The sequence below is a fragment of the Hyla sarda genome, chromosome 8 (assembly GCF_029499605.1).
Source record: "Hyla sarda isolate aHylSar1 chromosome 8, aHylSar1.hap1, whole genome shotgun sequence".
Classification (NCBI taxonomy): domain Eukaryota; kingdom Metazoa; phylum Chordata; class Amphibia; order Anura; family Hylidae; genus Hyla; species Hyla sarda.
In genome coordinates, this window is record NC_079196.1 from 92,442,235 (window position 1) to 92,465,067 (window position 22,833).

The following is a 22,833-nucleotide window of genomic DNA, read 5'->3' on the forward strand; positions in this document are numbered from 1 at the left end:
GCCTTGTTTTTTGGTGGCCAATTGTACTTGGTAATGACACCTTTAACATTACCATAAAATATACAGCATAACCAAAAATAATATTTTTTGTTAGAAGAAATTGAAGAGAGAACTGCAATTTAGCAAATGTTGGAGGGCTTTGTTTTTACACAGTGCACTTTACAATAAAACTGACACACTGGGGGAGATTCTCAAAAACGACAGTAATTTCTGTTCCAGCGATATTATTCACACCTTTTTTTTTCTCCTCACATTTTCAAAGGTCTCTTGTGTTGCTTTGAAAATATGAAAATGAGAAAATGTATTTTTCAAAGGTCTCTTGTGCTGCTATGAAAATTCATTTTCACGCCACTTTTGGTTCTTTTTGCGCCAATTTTTTTTTCCAGCCATATTGGATTTTTTTTGGCACCAAAATTGCCGAGTTTGGTGCCAAAATCGCAGATTTTTGTGCCAAATTTAACATCCCATAAAATCCTTTCAGAAACATCTCATGAAATATTCCATGGTTACTAGTGCTCAGACAAGCGATAACTGTATAAATAAAACATTTCTGAGCTTAAATGTGCAGGTGTAGTGACCAAGAAATATATATATATTTTTTTTTTACATTTTTCACAAATAATAATTTTTTTTTTAATACCGTAATTACTGAAAGAACACCTTTTCCCCAAAAAATTAAGAAAAAAATTAAAATAAAATAAAACTAGAACCATTTCTGTGATTTCTACACTATCAAAAAGCTGGTGTGAAATTTTTGATGTAAACTGGACTCTCACCCCCTGAAAATATCATGTAAAGCATACAATATATGTGGACACGCCCACTTTTACAAAACTGATGTGAATAGTGTAAACCGTGGCACAAAGCTCTTTGAAAATGTGGTCAATACTTTTCGCACCAAAATTTTGGCGAGAAATTGATTATTTTTGGGGAAATTTTTTTTGTGAATCTCCTCCAGTATTTTTATTCTGTAGGTCAATACAATTAAAATGATACCCATGGTTACATACTTTTCTATTATTGTACTGCTTTAACAAAAACAACAAACAAACAAACCCAAAAAGTACGGTATGTTTAAAAATCGTCCTTTTCTGACCCCTATAATTTTCTTAATTTCCATATAAGTGATCGGTAGTTCTTATCAGTACCACCTTTGCGTATATGTGACTTTATTTTTATCACTTTTTATTTCATTTTTGTGATTTAAAAAAATCAGTAAGTTTGGACTTGCCGCTGGTGGACCAATGAGTGAAGACTAACACTGCAAATATTTTAGATGCTGTGATCAGTACTAATCGTTGCATCCAAACAGTTAATGGCGGCATCAGCATGATCGCTGATGTGCGCCATTAATGGGGAGTTCCTGCCGGCTCATAGTGTATAGGAAGCGAGTGCAGCTCCTTCGCTGGCTTCATAGTAGGAATGCTGCCTATGACATAAATGTACGACCTTGGCATTAAGTTCCATGGCACCAAGACGTACATTTATGTCTGTTGTCGTTAAAGGGGTTATCCAGCAGAAGGGACCTTTAGCTACTGCACAGTATAAGAAAAAAAAACTAATCCAGTCCCCAACCCATGGAGTGTACAAAACGCAGGTTTGCTCTGAATTAGCAGCTGCATCCATTGCAAATTTGCTACTTGTGAACGTACCCTAAGACTCCCCATAGACAAGCGCATTCCACATATAGTTTGGCTTCTGTAAAATAGATGCAAGTCCTAGAGTGAAGCCAAGCCTGGTGACCGGAATGGGCAGCTGTCAATTTGGGTCATCAGACTATTGGTCAGCCCGGAATGCTAATATGGAGACCAAAATGCACATGAAATATGCTCATCTGTGGGGCATACTGATAGGCAGTAGTATCGGGGGGTGGCTATGGACATACTGATAAGGGATTAGTTCCCATTCATTACCATCCTGCCCCCCAACCCCTGGTTTTTAAGATGTACCAGTGCCCATACACTTATAAATCTGGGCCAAAGGAAAGTTAATGCTTACTACTAACAGTTTTCATATAGTGAAAATGAAAGCACTTACAGTATACAAAAGTTCCACTGGAGTGACAGGGCTGGTGAAAATTGTACGGAGACATCGCAGACAAGCTTCAATGAATCGGATGTCTGCTGACAATAAGCCTGAAAATGCAGAGTAATGAATCTGTCAGAGTGAGAAATGCCTAGCAGGTCAGTACAACACACCAGGCCAGAGCGATACACAGTAAGGTCACAGCTACCTTGCAGCAGGGCTGGGATTATGTGGCAGTCTAGAAGGGATTTCACGTTATTTTCGGTGCCCATAGACAAGCTGCCCAGGACCACAGCGCATTCCGTCTTCAATTCTATGCTTGACGTCTCTTGCTGGAGTAAATATAATAGTCTGCCAAAGAACATCATGATGTTCGATTACAAAAAAATATTGTAATAAGCAAATAAGTTATAGATCAAAATTCCCTGCAATAAGTAACAAGTGAATTGTCCGTTCATTGTTCTGTTAGCACTCTTAATATTTATATTTTAGTATATATGTCTATTGCACAAGACATAACTATTCCAGAGGATTTTATTCCTTACATCTCAGTATTAGGAATGTCAAAATACTGAGCTCTAAGAAAATGGTTATTTCATGGAAACTGCAAGAACAGCCAGGTTAGAATAGGTCTTCCTTAACCCCTTAAGGACCAGGCCAATTTTATTTTTGCATTTTCCTTTTTTCCTCCTCGTCTTCTAAAAATCCTAACTCTTATATTTTCATCCACAGACTAGTATGAGGGCTTGTTTTTTGCGCGACCAGTTGTCCTGCGTAATGACATCACTAATTTTACCATAAAATGTATGGCGCAACCAAAAAAAATACTATTTTTGAGGAGAAATTCAAAAGAAAACCACAATTTAGCAAATTTTTATCACCTTTTTATTGATACCACATGTGTATAAAAAACTTATACATTTTTTTTATAATTTTTTAAAATAAAATGTGATAAAAAAGATGCAATTTTGCGCTTTTTTTTTTTACATTCACGCCGTTCACCGTACGGGATAAACAACATTATATTTTAATACTTCGGACATTTACGCACACGGCTATACCAAATATGTGTATACATTTTTTATTTTATTTTTTACACTTTATGGGGGTAAAATAGGAAAAAAGAACATTTTAAATTTTTTATTAGGGGAGGGGGATTTTTCACGATTTTAAATTTTTTTTTTTTCATTTTTACACTTTAATAGTCCCCATAGGGGACTATCTATAGCAATCATTTGATTGCTAATACTGTTCAGTGCTATGTATAGGACATAGCACTGATCAGTATTATCGGTCATCTTCTGTTCTAGTCTGCTCGATCTCAGACCAGAGCAGAAGACCCTGGGAGACGGACGAAGCCAGGTGAGGGGACCTCCGTCCGCCATGCTGAATGATCGGATCGCCGTGGCAGCGCAGCCGGCGATCCGATCATCCATTCAAAGTACCGCACTGCCGCAGATGCCGTGATCTGTATTAATCACGGCATCTGAGGGGTTAATGGCAAACATCCGTATGATCGCGGATGTCCGCCAGAACCGGCGGGTCCCTGGCTGCTGACAGCAGCCGGGACCTGCCGAGCATTACGCAAGCACCGGTCCAGTGCTCGCAGTTATGACGGAGCGTAAATGTACGTTAAGTACCACGGCACCATGATGTACATTTACGTCCATTGTCGTTAAAGGGGTACTCCGGTGGAAAACATTATTTATTTATTTTTTTATCAACTGGTGCCAGAAAGTTAAACAGATTTGTAAATTACTTCTATTTAAAAATCTTAATCCTACTACAGAGGAAATTATTTTCTTTTTGGAACACAGTGCTCTCTGCTGACATCTTTGTCCATGTCAGGAACTGTCCGGAGCAGCATATGTTTGCTATGGGGATTTTCTCCTTCTCTAGACAGTTCTTAAAATGGAAAGAGATGTCAGCAGAGAGCACTGTGCTCGTGATGTCAGCAGAGAGCACTGTGTTCCAAAAAGAAAATAATTTCCTCTGTAGTATTCAGCAGCTAATAAGTACTGGAAGGATTAAGATTTTTTTAATAGAAGTAAATTACAAATCTTTCTGGTACCAGTTGATTAAAAAATAAATAAATAAACGTTTTTCACCGGAGTACCACTTGAATGCTGGAAGGGTACTGTTCCTTTAAAGAAAAAAAAAAAACTTGACATGTTAAAGCAAGTAGTGGTTCAGAACGCTGGGGGGTCTGGGTGTTGATACTATGAAAATGAATGGGCAGCAGTGCTCAGCTGAGCTCTATATCTGTTTGCTTCAGATGTCACCACTTGCCTCTGCTTGAAAAGTGGAGTGAGCAGTTTATGGAGTCACAGAAAGTCCATGGACCAGGGTTTACCAACCAGTGTGCCTCCAGCTGTTGCAAAACTACAATTCCCAACATGCCGGGCCAGCCTCTGGCTGTCCGGGCATGCTGGGAGTTGTAGTTTTGCAACAGCTGGAGGCACACTGGTTGGGAAACATTGCCATGGACACATGAACTGCTGGCCGTAACATGTCAGATGTTTATTAAAAGGATTGGAACCCTCTAAAATTAACCACTTACAATATCAGACACATACAAGGATCCGGACATAATAGCCGGAGAGATCATTTACAGAAACCATGTCTATGTAGAAAACACTGTTTGCATGTGAAAAATGGCGTTACTGCTCCATTTATTCTCCATGAGACCTGCCCAAGGTAGCCAAGCGTTGTACTCAGCTATGTTTGGTATCTCCATAGAAAATGGATGGAGAAGTAAAGCACATATGCAACTCCCTGCTCCAATCATAATAGAGACAAGATCCCAATCTAGAAATCGCAGATGGGGGAAAAGGGATTTAGGGGCATCAATTCTAGTGGTCAAAAAACCCTATCCTTCCATTCCACCAAAATATGATTTCATCTCCTAAGACATTTTAACTCCGAATACCCCTTTAATCCAGAAATAGTCTGATTTTGCATACCTTAATCCTAGAAGCAACACTGTCTTATAATACAAAAAATACCTCCTAAAACTGCCAAATAGCATTGGCACAATTTTTAATGAGCAAAATAAAACCTATTTGTACCTTGGCACTGCACCCAAAACTATCAAGTTGGCTTTTTGCTTGTTGTTTCCAATAACTGCATTTTTCATATCTCTGTTGATTCAAGAACAGATAATGCAGAGCTCAGTGATCAGAGAATAACAAAAACACACTATGCTCCTGGACATAGGACACAAAACAACCATATGTTTCCATATATATATGTCATTTCAAAAAATTTTGATACAAAAACAGGAAATATATAATAGTATATATAATATAGTAAAAAGACATATACTTACACAACTCCCTGTAGAACTTTCTGTGGATCCGGATCAAAAAGTCTATCCACATAATGCCGACTGCTAGCTGTAACCTCCTAAAAGTAACAGCAGATAAAAAAGTTACTCACAGCACAGACAGAAACACTGATGCTCCCTGAGCCTGCAGGACAACTTGAATATCTTAGGAACTTGTTTGGGGCTGCTTATCCACCATCCGGACTATCCTGCATTGACATCTTTCGTCAATTTTTCTCTTCTGTCCATGCCCAGGGAGATTAGCTACAGTTCTATGGGTTGCAAACTTCTTGATAATGTTGCGCTCTGTGGACAAAGGCAAATCTAGATCTCTGGAGATGGACTTGTAACTTTGAGATTGTTGATATTTTTCCACAATTTTGGATCTCAAGTCCTCAGACAGTTCTCTTCTCCTCTTTCTGTTGCCCATGCTTAGTGTGGCACACACAGACACACAATGCAAAGACTAAGTGAACTCCTCTCCTTTTTATCTGCTTTCAGGTGTGATTTTTATATTGCCCACACCTATTACTTGCCCCAGGTGAATTTAAAGGAGCATCACATGCTTGAAACAATCTTATTTACCAATAATTTTGTCCAGCCATTTTTGGAGTTTGGTGTGACATTATGTCCAATTTGCTTTTTTTCCTCCCTTTTTTGGTTTAGTTCCAATAAACACAAAGGGAATAAACATGTGTATAGCAAAACATGTGTTACTGCAATCCTTTTCTGTGAGAAATACCTCATTTTCTTGAAAAATTTCAGGGGTGCCAACATTTATGGCTATGACTGTATTAGGGCTGCAGCTAACGATTATTTTAATAATCGATTATTTCATCAATTAATCGGAAAAAAAAAAAAAAAAAAAACGGAAAATGCCAAAAAAGGGGTTCAGCTGATTCTACTTGAAAAATTATGTACAATGGCCATATTAAAAGTTTCTAGCAATCGATGCGACCAAACAGCAGCAATTGAAATTTGTCTTTCCTTATTTTATTTTATTTTTTACAATTATGCCGGTTGCTGTACAGGATCATTATTAATCTACAGAAACCAGCATAAATTTGATATTGCCGCATGAGTAACTATCTGAACTATTAAAATAAAATGTTAATGATTTACTAACATGACATTTTAATAGTTCAGGCAGTTAGCCATGCGGCAGTATCAGATAACGTATGTAAAAAAAAAATTTAGAAAAAAGAATCATTTTTTTTAACTTTTTTTTGTATAGAAATAGGAAAAAGGGGGAGCTAAATTTTTATTGGTGGAGTGGTTTATTTACAGAGCAGAGCATTGGACCCTTGTGTCTACTACAGGCACAAGAGTGCAATGCTCTGCACATACCCCCACGGGTAAAGGGGTGTGCACTGCACACACTTTAATAAGTAGGGCTATTATATTACCCCCCTCTGATGATCCCTTTGCCATTATACCCACTCCCTCCTCTGAAGCCCCCTCTTTCATTTTACCCCCCTCTGATGCTCCCTGTGCCATTATACCCCTTCCCCCCTCTGATGCCCCCTTTGATTATATTCCCCCCTCTGATGCCCCCTCTTTCATTATATCACCCCCTCTGATGCCCTATGCCATTATACCCCTCCTCTGATACCCTGATGTCATGATATTTTAGCCAAACCCCCTCCCCTCTCCTGTACCACATTATTACCAAACCTCCCCTCCTCTCTGATCCCCTGCTACCTGTCCTCCGGCCCCATGTGTGCTCCGGCAGGCTTAGGGGCTCGGCGATCATTGTTGTTACTGGTCCGTATCCTCGGTACGGACGTGCGCGCGATGAGTGACGTCATCGCACACACCTACGCCGGGACGCTGTTGTCCTGCGCGGCTCGCTATAGGCTGCAGCGCACAGCTGCAGCCTATAGGAGTTTAGTTACAGGGCAAAACCGATTGCCCCGTTATATGCGAATTCCTCAGGCAATTGGCCCCGCTTGCCCGAAGCAGGGCTAAATGCCTGAAGAATTCACCTTCCCAGCACTGCATGTCCCGGGCGATACAATTTCCACAGTGACTCACTGTCACCGAGGCTGCTGTGGGTTTTTCAGGACTCGTGCCTGACCGCAGTAGCCTCCTGGCTGAGAACAACGAATCGGGCGATTATTTGATAACGGGATTCATCGACAACGAATTCCATTATCACATTTTATCGATTAATCGTTGCAGCTCTAGACTTTTATATAAACTACAAATTTCCTAAAATAAAAGCAAACACTACCCAGAAAGTCCTCACCATTAAGTTTGTTTTTATGTGGGTAGGTGCCCACACACACCAGACAGGCATTGGTCAAACTCACCAGTTTCAGGAGTTATGGGGTCGGGCAGAGGCTTACTCCTATCATAAATGTTAGTCGTGTAAATGGAACAAGTAGCTGTAGCCAACTATAAGGAAAAGTTGGCCAGCAGCTTATGTGTATGGGGGCCCTAGCGAGTTGGACAGGGTTGATGGAAGGATTAGCATCAAGTGAACTTAGATAGATGTATAGGATTCTTAAAGTTAACAGCAGTAGTGTATGTGTAGCTTGGCTCATGGTAGAAAATCAATACATTGCTCTCTGTGAGATGATGTGATATATACATGTGACAAACTACAACCACTCCCTCCTAAATAATATACTCATATACCAGATAGGCTTCTGTATGATTTGTTAGCTGGATTATAAATATTTCCCCAGTAACTCTGGTACAGAAGGCTATGGACTCCAGTCCATCATGCCAAGGCAAATCCCAAAGGCAAATAGTAAATGTAAGTTTTTTGGGTAATTCCCTATTGATTTTTATGGAAGTTCTCCTACAAATGTATCTACAAAAAAATCAAACTGGCTCCTAAAATCTACAGCCTGCGACGGCAAGCTGGGAGTTGTAGTTGCTCAACAGATGGAGAGCAACAGGATGGAGCCGCACCCCTGGCATGGAGCCCTATTTCAGGTTACAGGGAGGAGCGCTGCTCTTCCTACCAAAGCAATATGGATAGGAAGTTCTGCAGTCTTGTGGTTAGAAAATATGGAATGAAATATGGAAAGAGAACGAGCAGAAGGAACCACAAAAAGCGGTCTGGAAACACGATAACCTTAAGTAAATAATGCCGATTACAGACATTTTTTAGTAAAGGAAAAAGAAAACAAGATGGGGCCGAATCAATAAAAAGAGGAGAATGGAAGCTCCGCAAGTCTCAAATCACATTTAAGAATTTCCTAATGGAGCAGGGCAGATAATATTATAGGAAACCAAGAATCCATTTCCTTCATTCCATGTAATGGGCTCTGCATAATGATACCAGTCTGAAGAAAATACTAACACAATCGTGTCCTGAACAGACTTTATCCTTAGAGCTTTACTCTGCCCCTGCATTCTGCTGGGTTCACACCACGTTTTCTTAAATACGGTTCCTGTATACGGTTTGGAGGAGGGGGGCGGGGCTTAATCGCGGCGCCCGCACTTAGCCGTATTCGGGAACCGTATTTAATGCATGTCTATGAGCCGACCGGTGTGAACCGCAGCCTCCGGTCGGCTTCGTTTTCGGCCGTATGCGGTTTCCCGACCGTAGGCAAAAACGTGGTCGACCACGTTTTTGCCTGCGGTCGGGAAACCGCATTCGGCCGAGCCTTCTGCTACTTGGAAGGATTTCCATATAACTAGTGTCTCAAGTTTGATACCACGTCAAAAAAAATTTAAGCAACAATGACCTGAACCTAACAAATGTAATAAAAAAAAACTGATATATGGCTGTCAGCACCACTCCACTCCCGGCTCAGGGTTCAACCCTGCAGGTCTGTGCACTCTGTAGATCACTCGGTGCAGTATATGTATACCGTATTTTTTTCCGTATAAGATGGCAAATACACATTAAAACCCTGTCATATCGCGGCGGTGCCTGTGGCCATCAACGGCAGGGACCCGCGGCTAATACAGGACATCACCGATCGTGATCAGATGCGGCGATCAAAGCTGACTGCTACGTCTGAAGCGAAAGTGAAACTAACCCGGCTCAGTCGGGCTGTTCGGGACCGCCGCGGTGAAATTGCGGAGTCCCGAACAGCTTACAGGACACCGGGAGGGACCTTAAATGCCTCCACGGTGTCCGATCGACGAATGACTGCTCCGTGCCGGGATCCCCTGCATGGCCGGTGCTCTCCTTCGTCGTCATCATGTCGTCGTGCACGCCGTCCCGTCATCCAATAGGAGCGGCGTGTGTAGCGACGTGATGGTGGCGACGGAGAGCGAGGATCCCGGGAAGCAGAGACGTTCCGGAGCGACGGGGACACGGCGACAGCGATGGAGGGCGACATCTAGGGCAGCGGTGACGGGTCCAGAGCGGCGGGCACACATGAGTATTACCTCCTATACCAGTGGTCTTCAACCTGCGGACCTCCAGATGTTGCAAAACTACAACTCCCGGCATGCCCGGACAGCCAACGGCTGTTCGGGCATGCTGGGAGTTGTAGTTTTGCAACATCTGGAGGTCCGCAGGTTGAAGATCACTGTCCTATATTTTACATTGTATTTGGTTCAGAATCTTTTTTTTCTAGATTTTCCTCCTTTAAAATTGTGTGCGTCTTATATGCCTTATATGGCAAAAAATACAATATATATTCCACAAATGAAAGTAATGACACGGCACCCGAAGTTCTACTTCAATCTTGCTGCTTTATTGCCACTGGCAAGGCTTACAGTGAGGATGCACTACATTGGAAGCCTTGCCAGTGGCAATAAAGTAGCAAGATTGAAGTAGAACTTCGGGTGCCGTGTCATTACTTTCTTTTGTGGAATATATAAGTAAAAATAAAGATAACATTGTCCTCTCATTGTTTTTTAATGCAACATCCACCCTGACCTCACATTTCTCACAGCATTGTGCTGTATTCTGTATTCCAGCTGAGGCTCCACATACAGTCAGGAGACATTGTATTACTCAGAGCTGCAGAAAATGTCCTTGAAAATGATGTTAAAAAAATACAGTAAAAAAAAAAAAAAAAAAAAAAACACTAACTAGCATATAAAATACATGTATTTCACGAACAACTTATTTCTGATTATCGGTGATCTGTGTTAACCACTTTAAGTGTTACTGTCCTTAATATACAGTAAATAAAGAATTAACTTTTCCACACGTCAAAAGCTTTGATTGGTAGGGGTCTCAGAGCTGAGACCCCCCCACAACAGTGCTCTTCAATCCCTGGCTTGGTGCTCAATCCGTTTCATTGCAGATGAGAGGCTCCATTAGAGTGCAGAGCCGTGGGGTGAAGTGCGCTGCTGTGCACTTCTTCCAGTTATATGTAAAGATCAGTAGGGGTCTCAAGCTTGATTTTTTGCAGGACACATTATGCTTTTTTTTTTTGTTAGCTCTGTTTGAAGTTCACATAACTTATTGATTAGCTTTTATAACTTTTGGAGGAATAATGGAAAAATTCAAATCTTATATTTTCTTTTTTGCAGTTTTCATTTAATTTACACCATTCACAGTAGAGTAAAAGCAAAATGGTTAAAAGGAATACCATATATATATATTAGTATATATAATATTTCTTACTTTGGCACAATATAAACACTTAAATTTTTTTTTTTTAAATACACATTTCCAGGACTATGATATTTTTCTCCTTACAGAGCAGTGTACCATTCTACTAGGGGAACATATTGCTATCTTATCGCTTTCCCTTCTGTTTGTTTTCTTTTAAGTTTTTTTTTATTATGAGGCGGATTTACAACAATTTTGGGGAATGTGGTGCCAGGATGCCAATGAGGGCAAAGAACCATGCAACTTTTTTGCGTGGTGCCAGGATGCCAATGAGGGCAAAGAACCATGCAACTTTTTTGCATGACACCACAGACACAATCTGCCTTTGGTATGTAAGAAGTTGAACAACCCCAAGTGAAAGTTTCTTAACTTCTGGTAGTTAAAGGGGTTGTGCCATCTAGCAAAGTAATCTCCTATCTGATGAGATCTCTGGCACAGGAGACGTGTTGGCTTATTCTAGCCTCACCATAAAAAACATGACATGCTAGAAAAAAGTCCTTTTAATGACACTGTAAAAAGTAAAAAATTCATAATAAATAATAAAATAATAAATTACATTTATAGAAACCTAATTTATACCATCACTATTAACACTTAACATTTTTTTTTTTTACTCCAATAGACTTGTATGGGAGAAAAACGCCACAATATCAGGGGGAAAAAAAAAAAAAAAAAAAAAAAAAAAAAAACACGATTGGCTCAACATGCTGCGACTTTGCAAAACCGACAAAGAGCTAAAAACAATAAAATAAAGTGAAAAAACGCCAAAAAGGATAAAAAAAAAAAAAAAAAGCCAAACAAAAAAAACAGCAGTGGAAAAAGAATTTTTGCGATTTCTTCTTGATTTGCAGCTAACATTTGGCCGCATCGTTATTTGGCCGAACAATGTTTAACCCCTTAAGGACGTAGGGTTTTTCCATTTTTGCATTTTCATTTTTTCCTCATCACCTTCTAAAAATCATAACGCTTTCAATTTTGCACCTAAAATTCCATATGATGGCTTATTTATTCGCCACCAATTCTACTTTGCAGTGACATTAGTCATTTTACCCAAAAATCCACAGTGAAATGGAATTTTTTTTTTATTGTGCAACAAAATAGAAGAAAAAAATGGCATTTCATAACTTTTGGGGGCTTCTGTTTCTACGTAGTACATTTTTCGGTAAATATAACACCTTATCTATATTCTGTAGGTCCATAAAGTTAAAATGATCCCCTACTTATACAGGTTTTATTTTGTCATACTTCTGAAAAAAATCATAACTACATGCAGGAAAATTTATATGCAAAAATGGTCATCTCCGGACCCCTATAACTTTTATATTTTTCCACGTACAGGCAGGTATGAGGGTTCATTTTTTGCGCCGTGATCTGAAGTGTTTATCGGTACCATTTTTCAATTGATCAGACTTTTTGATCACTTTTTATTCATTTTTTCATGATATAAAAAAAAAATACCAATAATACACTATTTTGGACTTTGGAATTTTTTTGCGCGCACGCCATTGACCGTGCAGTTTAATTAACTATATATTTTTATAATTCGGACATTTCTACATGTGGCGATACCACATGTTTATTTTTATTTACACTGTTTCGTTTTTTTTTTTTATGGGAAAAGGGGGGTGATTCAAACTTTTATTAGGGAAGGGGTTAAATGACCTTTATTAACTTTTTTTTTTTCCACTTTTTGTTTGCAGTGTTATAGGTCCCATAGGGACCTATAACACTGCACACACTGATCTTTTACACTGATCCCTGCAAAGCCATAGCTTTGCATTGGTCAGTGTTATAGGCGGTCGATTGCTCAAGCCTGGATCTCAGGCTTGGAGCAATCAATGGTCGATCGGACGTGACGGAGGCAGGTAAGGGGAACTCCGCTCGCGTCCTAGCTGATCGGGTCATCGCGATTTTATCGCGATGGTCCCGATCAGCCCGAATTAGCTGCCGGGAAGCTTTCACTTTCATTTTAGACGCGGCGATCAACTTTGATCACCGCGTCTAACGGGTTAATAGCGCGTGGCACAATGATCGGTGCCGCATGCTTTTAGCTCAGGGTCCCTGCTATCATTAGCCACTGTGACCGACACGGCGTGACCCCGCGTAATATACCAGGCGCAGGGCGTTTGCTATGGGGATTTGCTATGGGGATTTGCTTGTACTCCGGACCGTTCCTGACAAGGACAGAGGTGTCAGCAGAGTCAGGGTAAGGCTGGAAAAAAAATTCAAAAATAAAAATAAACTTCCTATGGAGCATACAGCAGCTGATAAGTAGTGGAAGGATTAAGATTTTTAAATAGAAGTAATTTACTAATTTGCTTAACTTTCTGGCACCAGTTGATTTGAAAACAATTGTTTTCCACCGAAGCATTGAATGGAAAAGACGAATCCAACGAGCACACCTCCACTGTAATGTCAGGATCAAGCAGGGTGCTGGGACTCTAGACAGGCTAAAAGATTTAAATTACCCATAATGCAACGAGTTTCGTAGTGACTCCGCTTCATCAGGTATCATGCCTGATGAAGCGGAGTCACCACGAAACGCGTTGCATTATGGGTAATCAAATCTTTTAGTCTGTCGAGAGTCCCAGCGCTATGCGCGACCCTGACATTACTGTGGAGGTGTGCTCCTTGGATTCGTTGTTTGCTTGCCAGGAGCAGCTGCAAGGTCACGCCTTACCCACGGTTCTATGCCTATACCATAGTTGCAAGTGGACAATACAACCACAGTTGGTGAGCACCGGACTTATCTGGCTAATTATTGTTCCCTCTACGGTATCACACTATGGAGCGCTTGTTCCTTTATTTTCAGTTGTTGAATGGAAAAGAGACAGACTATTACTGGAACCTCTAGTAACGCATTCCAAATTCAAGATGGGAGCAAGATGTGCCAATAAATCAATCTATGTCCCCGGCTTCATGATCCAGTTCGCAGTTATTGACACTCTTTATCTAGTCCCACACAATGCATTCAGGGACACAGATACATACTATTTTGTGTATTTAACAGCATTAGCCAGATGTTTTATTCCTGTAAAGAAAGAAATAAAATAAAATCTGACACACTGCACGAAAACAGAGCACAGGATGATACACTGGGAGGAATTCCCATCCTGTATCTTCTTCTACCCTGTGTGTAACATGGGAACCAGAGAGGAGATTGGGATATTGGGGTAAGTTATACCAAGTCTTTAGTTGAATTGTGCTCTAGAAAACACTATTAGGTTATACTCATTGTAGGAATAAGTGTTAATCAATATTACTACACAAAGAAAAAAGTTACTGATAAGAAGCCGATCATTTTGACCTGTGACCCGGAACATTTACAGATAGAAGGGATTCTCCTATTTGCACAGGACAAAAGTGATATTGGAAGCAATGAATAAGTATGTCAGTCGGGTACGAGGTGGAGTTATCCTAACTGGATACAGGAGCTGAGGTCTATGTTCTGTGACGTGACAATAGGAAGTGATGAGCGCGGGGAAGTGCTTTCTAGAACACTCCAATTTTTTTTTATCCTGGTACACTAAACCATTGTCTGAATAATAAAGAGTTGCAATGGTAATAGAACAATGTAAACACATGAAGAGGATTTCTATTTAGCTATCCCATATATTGCACTGTATTCCTCTCCAGATTACCGTATATACTCGAGTATAAGCCGATCCAAATATAAGCCAAGGCCCCTAATTTCACCCCAAAAACCCAGGAAAAGTTATTGACTCGACTATAAGCCTATGGTGAGAAATACATCATCCCCCCCATGTCATCATCCAGACCCCCTCGTCGTCATCATCACCGCCTGTCAATCCCTTCTCAATGGTCTTCAACCTGCGGAACTCCAGATATTGCAAAACTACAACTCCCAGAATGCCCGGACAGCCATCGGCTGAAACCTCTGGAAGTCCGCAGGTTGAAGATCACTGCAGCCTTTGTCATCATCCAGACACCACCCTCGCCCCCCCCCCCCCCCCCCCCTTTAGTTTTCTACTCACCTACCCTCGGCGGGAAGGAAGGGTGAGCTGGTCCGGGCCATCTATGCTGCAGGGACCGTCCAGTGGGGAGGGTTAGTCGTTCCTGGCTGTCCATCTTCACCGGGAGGCCCTCTTCTCCGCTCCAGGCCCGGCCCCAGACTAGTGACATTGCCTTGACAATGACGCACAGGGACGTTCATGCGCAGGGAACTAAAGGGGGGGTCTGGATGATTACGAAGGCTGCAGTGGTCTTCAACCTGCAGACCTCCAGAGGTTTCAAAACTACAACTCCCAGCATGTTTGGACAGCCGATGGCTGTCCGGGCATGCTGGGAGTTGTAGTTTTGCAACATCTGGAGGTCTGCAGGTTGAAGACCACTAAGAAGGGATTGACAGGCAGAGAGTTCACTCGAGTATAAGCCATGGGGGGGAATTTCAGCACGAAAAATCATGCTGAAAAACTCGGCTTATACTCGAGTATATACGGTAGCAATAAAGCTGTACTTCTGGAGGAGCATAAGGTACTGTAGAGCTTTGGATGCAAAGTACTGGGATTTCTTTTTGTATGTGGACTGCATAAAAAAGCACATGAAAATACACCCATATGCATGGCTCAATATTTCAGCAGGACATCACATTACAGTCAATAGCTGCCCAGGTGGCCTTGAGAAATGTCAACAGATAACGTAATGTGAATGAGGACAGCCCGAGATCCTGATGTCTTATTACAGGGGAAATGCTATTAGAGAACTAGGGGACTATACCTCCATAATACAACATCCTATGAAACATGCCACAGTATTTTCCACTGAAATTATACAGTGCAGCAGAATGTCTGAATACTTACTATACATTCATGCTAAATCTTAGTTTTTCCTTTTTAACCCCTGTACACCCCGCTTCTATGATGTGGTCTGAGTGTGTGTCATAGCTGGGTGGTCCCAGTGGCTGATGTGTGTCTAAGGGTATGTTCACACGAGCGGATCCCCAGCATATATTACGCTGCGGATCCGCTGCTGAAGGAACGCTGTATGCTGCCTTTACAGGTGCCTGCTCAGAGCGGCAATCCACCACTACAAGCAGTATACTCGCACATCGCGGCAGCTCTCGGCCAAGCTCATAGAGCAGGGGGAGCAGCTGCGATGTGTGCGAGTACACCGCGCATGCGCAGCAACTCGCACACCGCTTCAGTGTGTCTGCTTGTAGCAGCGTATTGCCGCTCCGAGAAGGCACCTTATAAAAACAGTCCCAGCAGCTCAGCAGAGCTGAGGACCACTGCGGTAAAACCGTGGTGTACCGATCACCTGAGAGGATGGTGGGAGGGCCCATACATGCCTACTTGCTGTCCGATCGGTGATCTGATGCTCCAGCCAGCCATGGCAGGCTGGAGCAATCGAGCACCGATAACAATGATCAATGCTATGGCATAGCATTAACCCCTTAACGACGCAGGACGTATATTTACGTCCTGCGCCGGCTCCCGCGATATGAAGCGGGATCGCACTGCGATCCCGCATCATATCGCGTTGGTCCCGACGCTCATCAACGGCCGGGACCCGCGGCTAATACCACACATCGCCGATCGCGGCAATGTGCGGTATTAACCCTTTAGAAGCGGCGATCAAAGCTGACCGCCGCTTCTAAAGTGAAAGTGACCCGGCTGCTCAGTCGGGCTGTTCGGGACCGCCGCGGTAAAATCGCGGCGGCCTGAACAGCTTGCAGGACACCGGGAGGGCCCTAACCTGCCTCCTCGGTGTCCGATCGGCGAATGACTGCTCCTGCCTGAGATCCAGGCAGGAGCAGTCAAGCGCCGATAACACTGATCACAGGCGTGTTAATACACGCCAGTGATCAGCATAGGAGATCAGTGTGTGCAGTGTTATAGGTCCCTATGGGACCTATAACACTGCAAAAAAAAAAAGTAAAAAAAAAAGTGTTAATAAAAATCATTTAACCCCTTCCATAATAAAAGTTTGAATCACCCCCCCTTTTCCCATAAAAAAAATAAAACAGTGTAAAAAAAATAAATAAAAATAAACATATGTGGTATCGCCGCGTGCGTAAATGTCCGAACTATAAAAATATTTTAAAAAATGAATAAAAAGTGATCAAAAAGTCCGATCAAAACAAAAATCATACCGATAAAAACTTCAGATCACGGCGCAAAAAATGAGTCCTCATACCGCCCTGTACACGGAAAAATAAAAAGTTATAGGGGTCAGAAAATGACATTTTTAAACGTATAAATTTTCCTGCATGTAGTTATGATTTTTTCCAGAAGTGCGACAAAATCAAACCTATATAAGTAGAGTATCATTTTAACCGTATGGACCTACAGAATAATGATAAGGTGTAATTTTTACCGAAATATGCACTGCGTAGAAACGGAAGCCCCCAAAAGTTACAAAATGGCGATTTTTCTTCGATTTTGTCGCACAATGATTTCTTTTTCCGTTTCGCCGTGCATTTTTGGGTAAAATGACTAATGTCACTGCAAAGTAGAATTGGCGACGCAAAAAATAAGACATAATATGGATTTTTAGGTGGAAAATTGAAAGGGTTATGATTTTTAAAAGGTAAGGAGGAAAAAACGAAAGTGCAAAAACTGAAAAACCCTGAGTCCTTAAGGGGTTAAAGGGGTTGTGCGCTGCCCTGCAGTTCGGAGCTCCGCTCACAGCGTCCGGAAGTTCATTACTCCGAACGCTGTGTGCGGGCTTCCGTGTTTGCAGCCGGCGGGCGTGACGTCACGCCCGGCCCCTTCGTGAGGTCTCACCCGCCCCCTCAACGAAAGTCTATGGGAAGGGGGCGCAACCGCTGTCACGCCCCTTTCCCATAGACTTTGGTAGAGGGGGTGGGCGTGACATCACGAGGGGGCGGGCGAGACGTCACGAAGGGGCCGGGCGTGACGTCACGTCCAGCGGCCGCGAACACGGAAGCCCGCACACAGCGTTCGAAGGAATGAACTTCCGGACGCTGTGAGCGGAGCTCCGAACTGCAGGGCAGCGCACAACCCCTTTAAATAGTGTATGCAATCCAAGAAATGCATGGAATAGTCTCCTATGGGGACTATAAGAGTGTGTAAAAAAGAAAAAAGTTAATAAATGTTATTTAACCCCTTCCCTAATAAAAGTCTGAATCACCCCCACCCCCATTCCCATTTTTAGGGTACATTTGATGCAGGTGTAAATATGTAAACAAAAATAAACATATGTGGTATCAGCGTGCGTGCAAATGTTCAAACTAAAAAAAAATAATGTTAATTAACCCCTTAACCCCTTAAGGACTGAGCCCTTTTTCACCTTAAGGACTCAGCCATTTTTTGCAATTCTGACCACTGTCACTTTAAACATTAATAACTCTGGAATGCTTTTAGTTATCAATCTGATTCCGAGATTGTTTTTTCGTGACATATTCTACTTTAACTTAGTGGTAAAATTTTGTGGTAACTTGCATCCTTTCTTGGTGAAAAATCCCAAAATTTGATGAAAAATTTGAAAATTTTGCATTTTTCTAACTTTGAAGCTCTCTGCTTGTAAGGAAAATGGATATTCAAAATATTTTTTTTTTTTATTCACAAATACAATATGTCTACTTTATGTTTGCATCATAAAATTGATGAGTTTTTACTTTTGGAAGACACCAGAGGGCTTCAAAGTTCCGCAGCAATTTTCCAATTTTTCACAAAATTTTGAAACTCGCTTTTTTTCAGGGACCAGTTCAGGTTTGAAGTGGATTTGAAGGGCCTTCATATTAGAAATACCCCATAAATGACCCCATTATAAAAACTGCACCCCCCAAAGTATTCAAAATGACATTCAGTCAGCGTTTTAACCCTTTAGGTGTTTCACAGGAATAGCAGCAAAGTGAAGGAGAAAATTCACAATCTTCATTTTTTACACTCGCATGTTTTTGTAGACCCAATTTTTGAATTTTTGCAAGGGGTAAAAAGGAGAAATTTTTTACTTGTATTTGAAACCCAATTTCTCTCGAGTAAGCACATACCTCATATGTCTATGTTAATTGTTCGGCGGGCGCAGTAGAGGGCTCAGAAGGGAAGGAGCGACAAATGGTTTTTGGGGGGCATGTCACTTTTAGGAAGCCCCTATGGTGCCAGAACAGCAACAAAAAACACATGGCATACCATTTTGGAAACTAGACCCCTCGGGGAACATAACAAGGGGTAAAGTAAACCTTAATACCCCACAGGTGATTCACAACTTTTGCATACGTAAAAAAAAAAAAAAAAAATTCCCTAAAATGCTTGGTTTCCCAAAAAATTTACATTTTTACAAAGGGTTAAAGCAGAAAATACCCCCCAAAATTTGAAGCCCAATTTCTGCCGATTCAGAAAACACCCCATATGGGGGTGAAAAGTGCTCTGCTGGCGCACTACAGGTCTCAGAAGAGAAGGAGTCACATTTGGCTTTTTTGAAGGAAATTTTGCTCTGGGGGCATGCCGCATTTAGGAAGCCCCTATGGTGCCAGGACAGCAAAAAACCCCACATGGCATACCATTTTGGAAACTAGACCCCTCGGGGAACGTAACAAGGGGTTAAGTGAACCTTAATACCCTACAGGTGTTTCACGACTTTTGCATATGTAAAAAAAATATTTTTTTTTTTACCTAAAATGCCTCTTTTCCCAAAAATTTTACATTTTTAAAAAGGGTAAAAGCAGAAAATACCCCCCAAAATTTGTAACACAATTTCTCCCGAGTACGGCGATACCCCATATGTGACCCTAAACTGTTGCCTTGAAATACGACAGGGCTCCAAAGTGAGAGCGCCATGCGCATTTGAGGCCTAAATTAGGGACTTGCATAGGGGAGGATATAGGGGTATTCTACGCCAGTGATTCCCAAACAGGGTGCCTCCAGCTGTTGTAAAACTCCCAGCATGCCTGGACAGTCAGTGGCTATCTGGCAATACTGGGAGTAGTTGTTTTGCAACCGCTGGAGGCTCCGTTTTGGAAACAGTGGCGTACCAGACGTTTTTCATTTTTATTGGGGAGGGGAGGGGGGTTGTATAGGGGTATGTGTATACGTAGTGTTTTTTACTTTTTATTGTGTGTTAGTGTAGTGTTTTTAGGGTACAGTCGCACGGGCGGGGGTTCACAGTAGTTTCTCGCTGGCAGTTTGAGCTGCGGCAGAAATTTTGCCGCACCTCAAACTTGCAGCTGGATACTTACTGTAATCCTCCGCCCATGTGAGTGTACCCTGTACGTTCACATTGGGGGGGGGGGGGAACATCCAGCTGTTGCAAAACTACAACTCCCAGCATGTACGGTCTATCAGTGCATGCTGGGAGTTGTAGTTTTGCAACAGCTGGAGGCACACTGGTTGTGAAACACAGAGTTTGGTAACAAACTCAGTGTTTTGCAACCAGTGTGCCTTCAGCTGTTGCAAAAGCTACAACCCCCAGCATGTACGGACAGCGGAAGGGCATGCTGGGTCTTGTAGTTATGCAACAGCTGGAGGCATACTACTTTGGCTGGGGATGCTGGGGACTGTAGTTATGCAACAGCTGGAGACACACTGGTTTGCTACATAACTCAGTGTTCCTTCAGCTAGCTGTTGCAAAACTACAACTCCCAGCAGTCACCGACAGCCAACGGGCATGCTGGGAGTTGTAGTTATGCAACCAGCAGATGCACTACTACAACTCCCAGCATGCACTTTAGCTGTTGGTGCAAGCTGGGAGTTGTAGTTACACAACAGCTGAAGGTACACTTTTCCATAGAAAAAATGTGCCTCCAGCTGTTGCAAAACTACAAGTCCCAGCATGCCCATAAGGGCATGCTGGGAGTTGTGGTGGTCTGCCTCCTGCTGTTGCATAACTACAGCTCCCAGCATGCCCTTTTTGCATGCTGGGAGCTGTTGCTAAGCAACAGCAGGAGGCTGTCACTCACCTCCAACGATCCTCGCCGCACAAATCAGTCCCTCGTCGTCTGCGCCGCGGCCGTCGCTCCTGGGGCCCCGATCCCAACATTGACGCCGGGGATCGGGGTCCCCAGCACCCGGGGTGCACGTCCCGCACCCGCTCACGTCCTCCGGAAGAGGGGCGGAGCGGGTTGCGGGAGTGACACCCGCAGCAGGCGCCCTGATTGGTCGGCTGGTAATCCGGCCGACGAATCAGGGCGATCGTGAGGTGGCACCAGTGCCACCTCACCCCTGCAGGCTCTGGCTGTTCGGGGCCGTCGGAGACGGCCCCGAACAGCCTGTAATTCCGGGTCACCGGGTCACTGGAGAACCGATTGACCCGGAATCTGCCGCAGATCGCTGGACTGAATTGTCCAGCGATCTGCGGCCATCGCCGACATGGGGGGGCATAATGACCCCCCTGGGCGATATGCCCCGATGCCTGCTGAACGATTTCAGCAGGCATCGGGCACCGGCTCCCCTCCGGCTAGCGGCGGGGGGCCGGGATTTGACAGGACTTACTCAAACGTCCTGAGTCCTTAAGGACTCGGAAAAGGGGACGTTTGAGTACGTCCTGCGTCCTTAAGGGGTTAAGGACCCGGGCTTTTTCCGTTTTTTTCTTTTCAATTTTTCCTCCTTAAATTTAAAAAATCATAACTCTTTAAATTTTTCACCTAAAATTCTATATGATTGCTTATTTTTTGCGTCACTAATTCTACTTTGTAATGAAATCAGTCATTTTACCCAAAAATCTACGGTGAAACGGGAAAAAAAAATCAATGTGCGACCAAATTGATGAAAAAACAATATTTTGTACGTTTTGGGGGCTTCCGTTTTTACGCAGTACATTTTTCGGCAAAAATGATACCTTATCATTATTCTGTAGGTCCATACGATTAAAATGATATCCTACTTATATAGGTTTGATTTTGTCGCACTTCTGGAAAAAATCATAACTACATGCAGGAAAATTTATACATTTAAAGCGGTCATCTTCTGACCCCTATAACTTTTTTATTTTTCCATGTTCAGGGCGCTATGAGGGCTCATTTTTTGCGCCGTGATCTGAAGTTTTTAGCGGTATGATTTTTGTTCTGATCAGACTTTTTTTTATCACTTTTTATTCACTTTTTTGTGGTATAAAAAAGTGATAAAAAATGCGCTATTTTGGACTTTGGAATTTTTTTGCTCGTACGCCATTGAACGTGCGGTTTAAAAAGCGGTATATTTTTATAATTCGGACACTTCCGCACGCGGCGAAACCACATATGTTTATTTTTATTTACACTGTGTTTTTTTTATTCTTGGAAATGCCGGGTGATTCAAACTTTTATTAGGGGAAGGGATAATTGAAAGGGTTAATGATTTTTTTACACTTTTCTTATGCAATATTATAGCTCCTATAGGGGGCTATAACATTGCATTAACTGATCTTTTACACTGATTGATCCATCTCCATAGGAATGGATCAATCAGTGTTTTCGGCGATTGATTGCTCAAGCCTGGATCTCAGGCTTGAAGCATTCATTTGGCGATCGGACAGCGCAGGAGAAGGTAAGAAGACCTCCTCCTGTGCTACAGCTGTTTGGGATGCCGCGATTATACCGCTGCGATCCCGAACAGCTCCCTGAGCTAGCCGGGCACTTTTACTTTCGTTTTTAGCCGCGCGGCTAAATGGTTATTAGCACGCGGCACCGCGATCAGTGCCGCACGCTATTAGAGGCGAGTCTCGGCTTCACTATGTCACCATGTGACCCCGCGTTATATCGCAGGACCGATCACAGCGCAAAAAATGAGCCCTCACAAATCCCAATATACAGAAATTAAAAGTAAAACAAAATCAAGCCTAAATAAGTTAGATATCATTTTAATCATATGGACCAATAGAATAAATATAAGGTGTCATTTTACCTAAAAGTGCACTGCATAGAAACAGAAGCCGCCAAAAGTTACAAAATGGTGTTTCTGTTTTTTTTTTTTCATATTTGTCCCACATAATTTTTGGGGGTTTTGCTGTATGTAGATTTTGAGGTGAAAAGACTGATGTCATTACATAGTAA

At 42.3% G+C, this 22,833-nt stretch overlaps 1 protein-coding gene across 3 annotated transcripts in view; it reads right to left on the reverse strand.

Annotated features, from left to right (window-relative positions):
• The window catches only part of ARMC8 (armadillo repeat containing 8), a 77,954-nt gene that overhangs the window by 52,184 nt on the left and 2,937 nt on the right, over nucleotides 1-22,833 (reverse strand). For all 3 annotated transcript variants that reach the window (XM_056536788.1, XM_056536787.1, XM_056536789.1), the window contains exons 2-5: nucleotides 5,354-5,430; nucleotides 5,094-5,165; nucleotides 2,234-2,376; nucleotides 2,038-2,135 (exon numbers count right to left, since the gene is read on the reverse strand). In XM_056536788.1, the coding sequence (XP_056392763.1) occupies nucleotides 2,038-2,135; nucleotides 2,234-2,376; nucleotides 5,094-5,165; nucleotides 5,354-5,430 (390 nt within the window). The remainder of the gene's footprint in view (nucleotides 1-2,037; nucleotides 2,136-2,233; nucleotides 2,377-5,093; nucleotides 5,166-5,353; nucleotides 5,431-22,833) is intronic.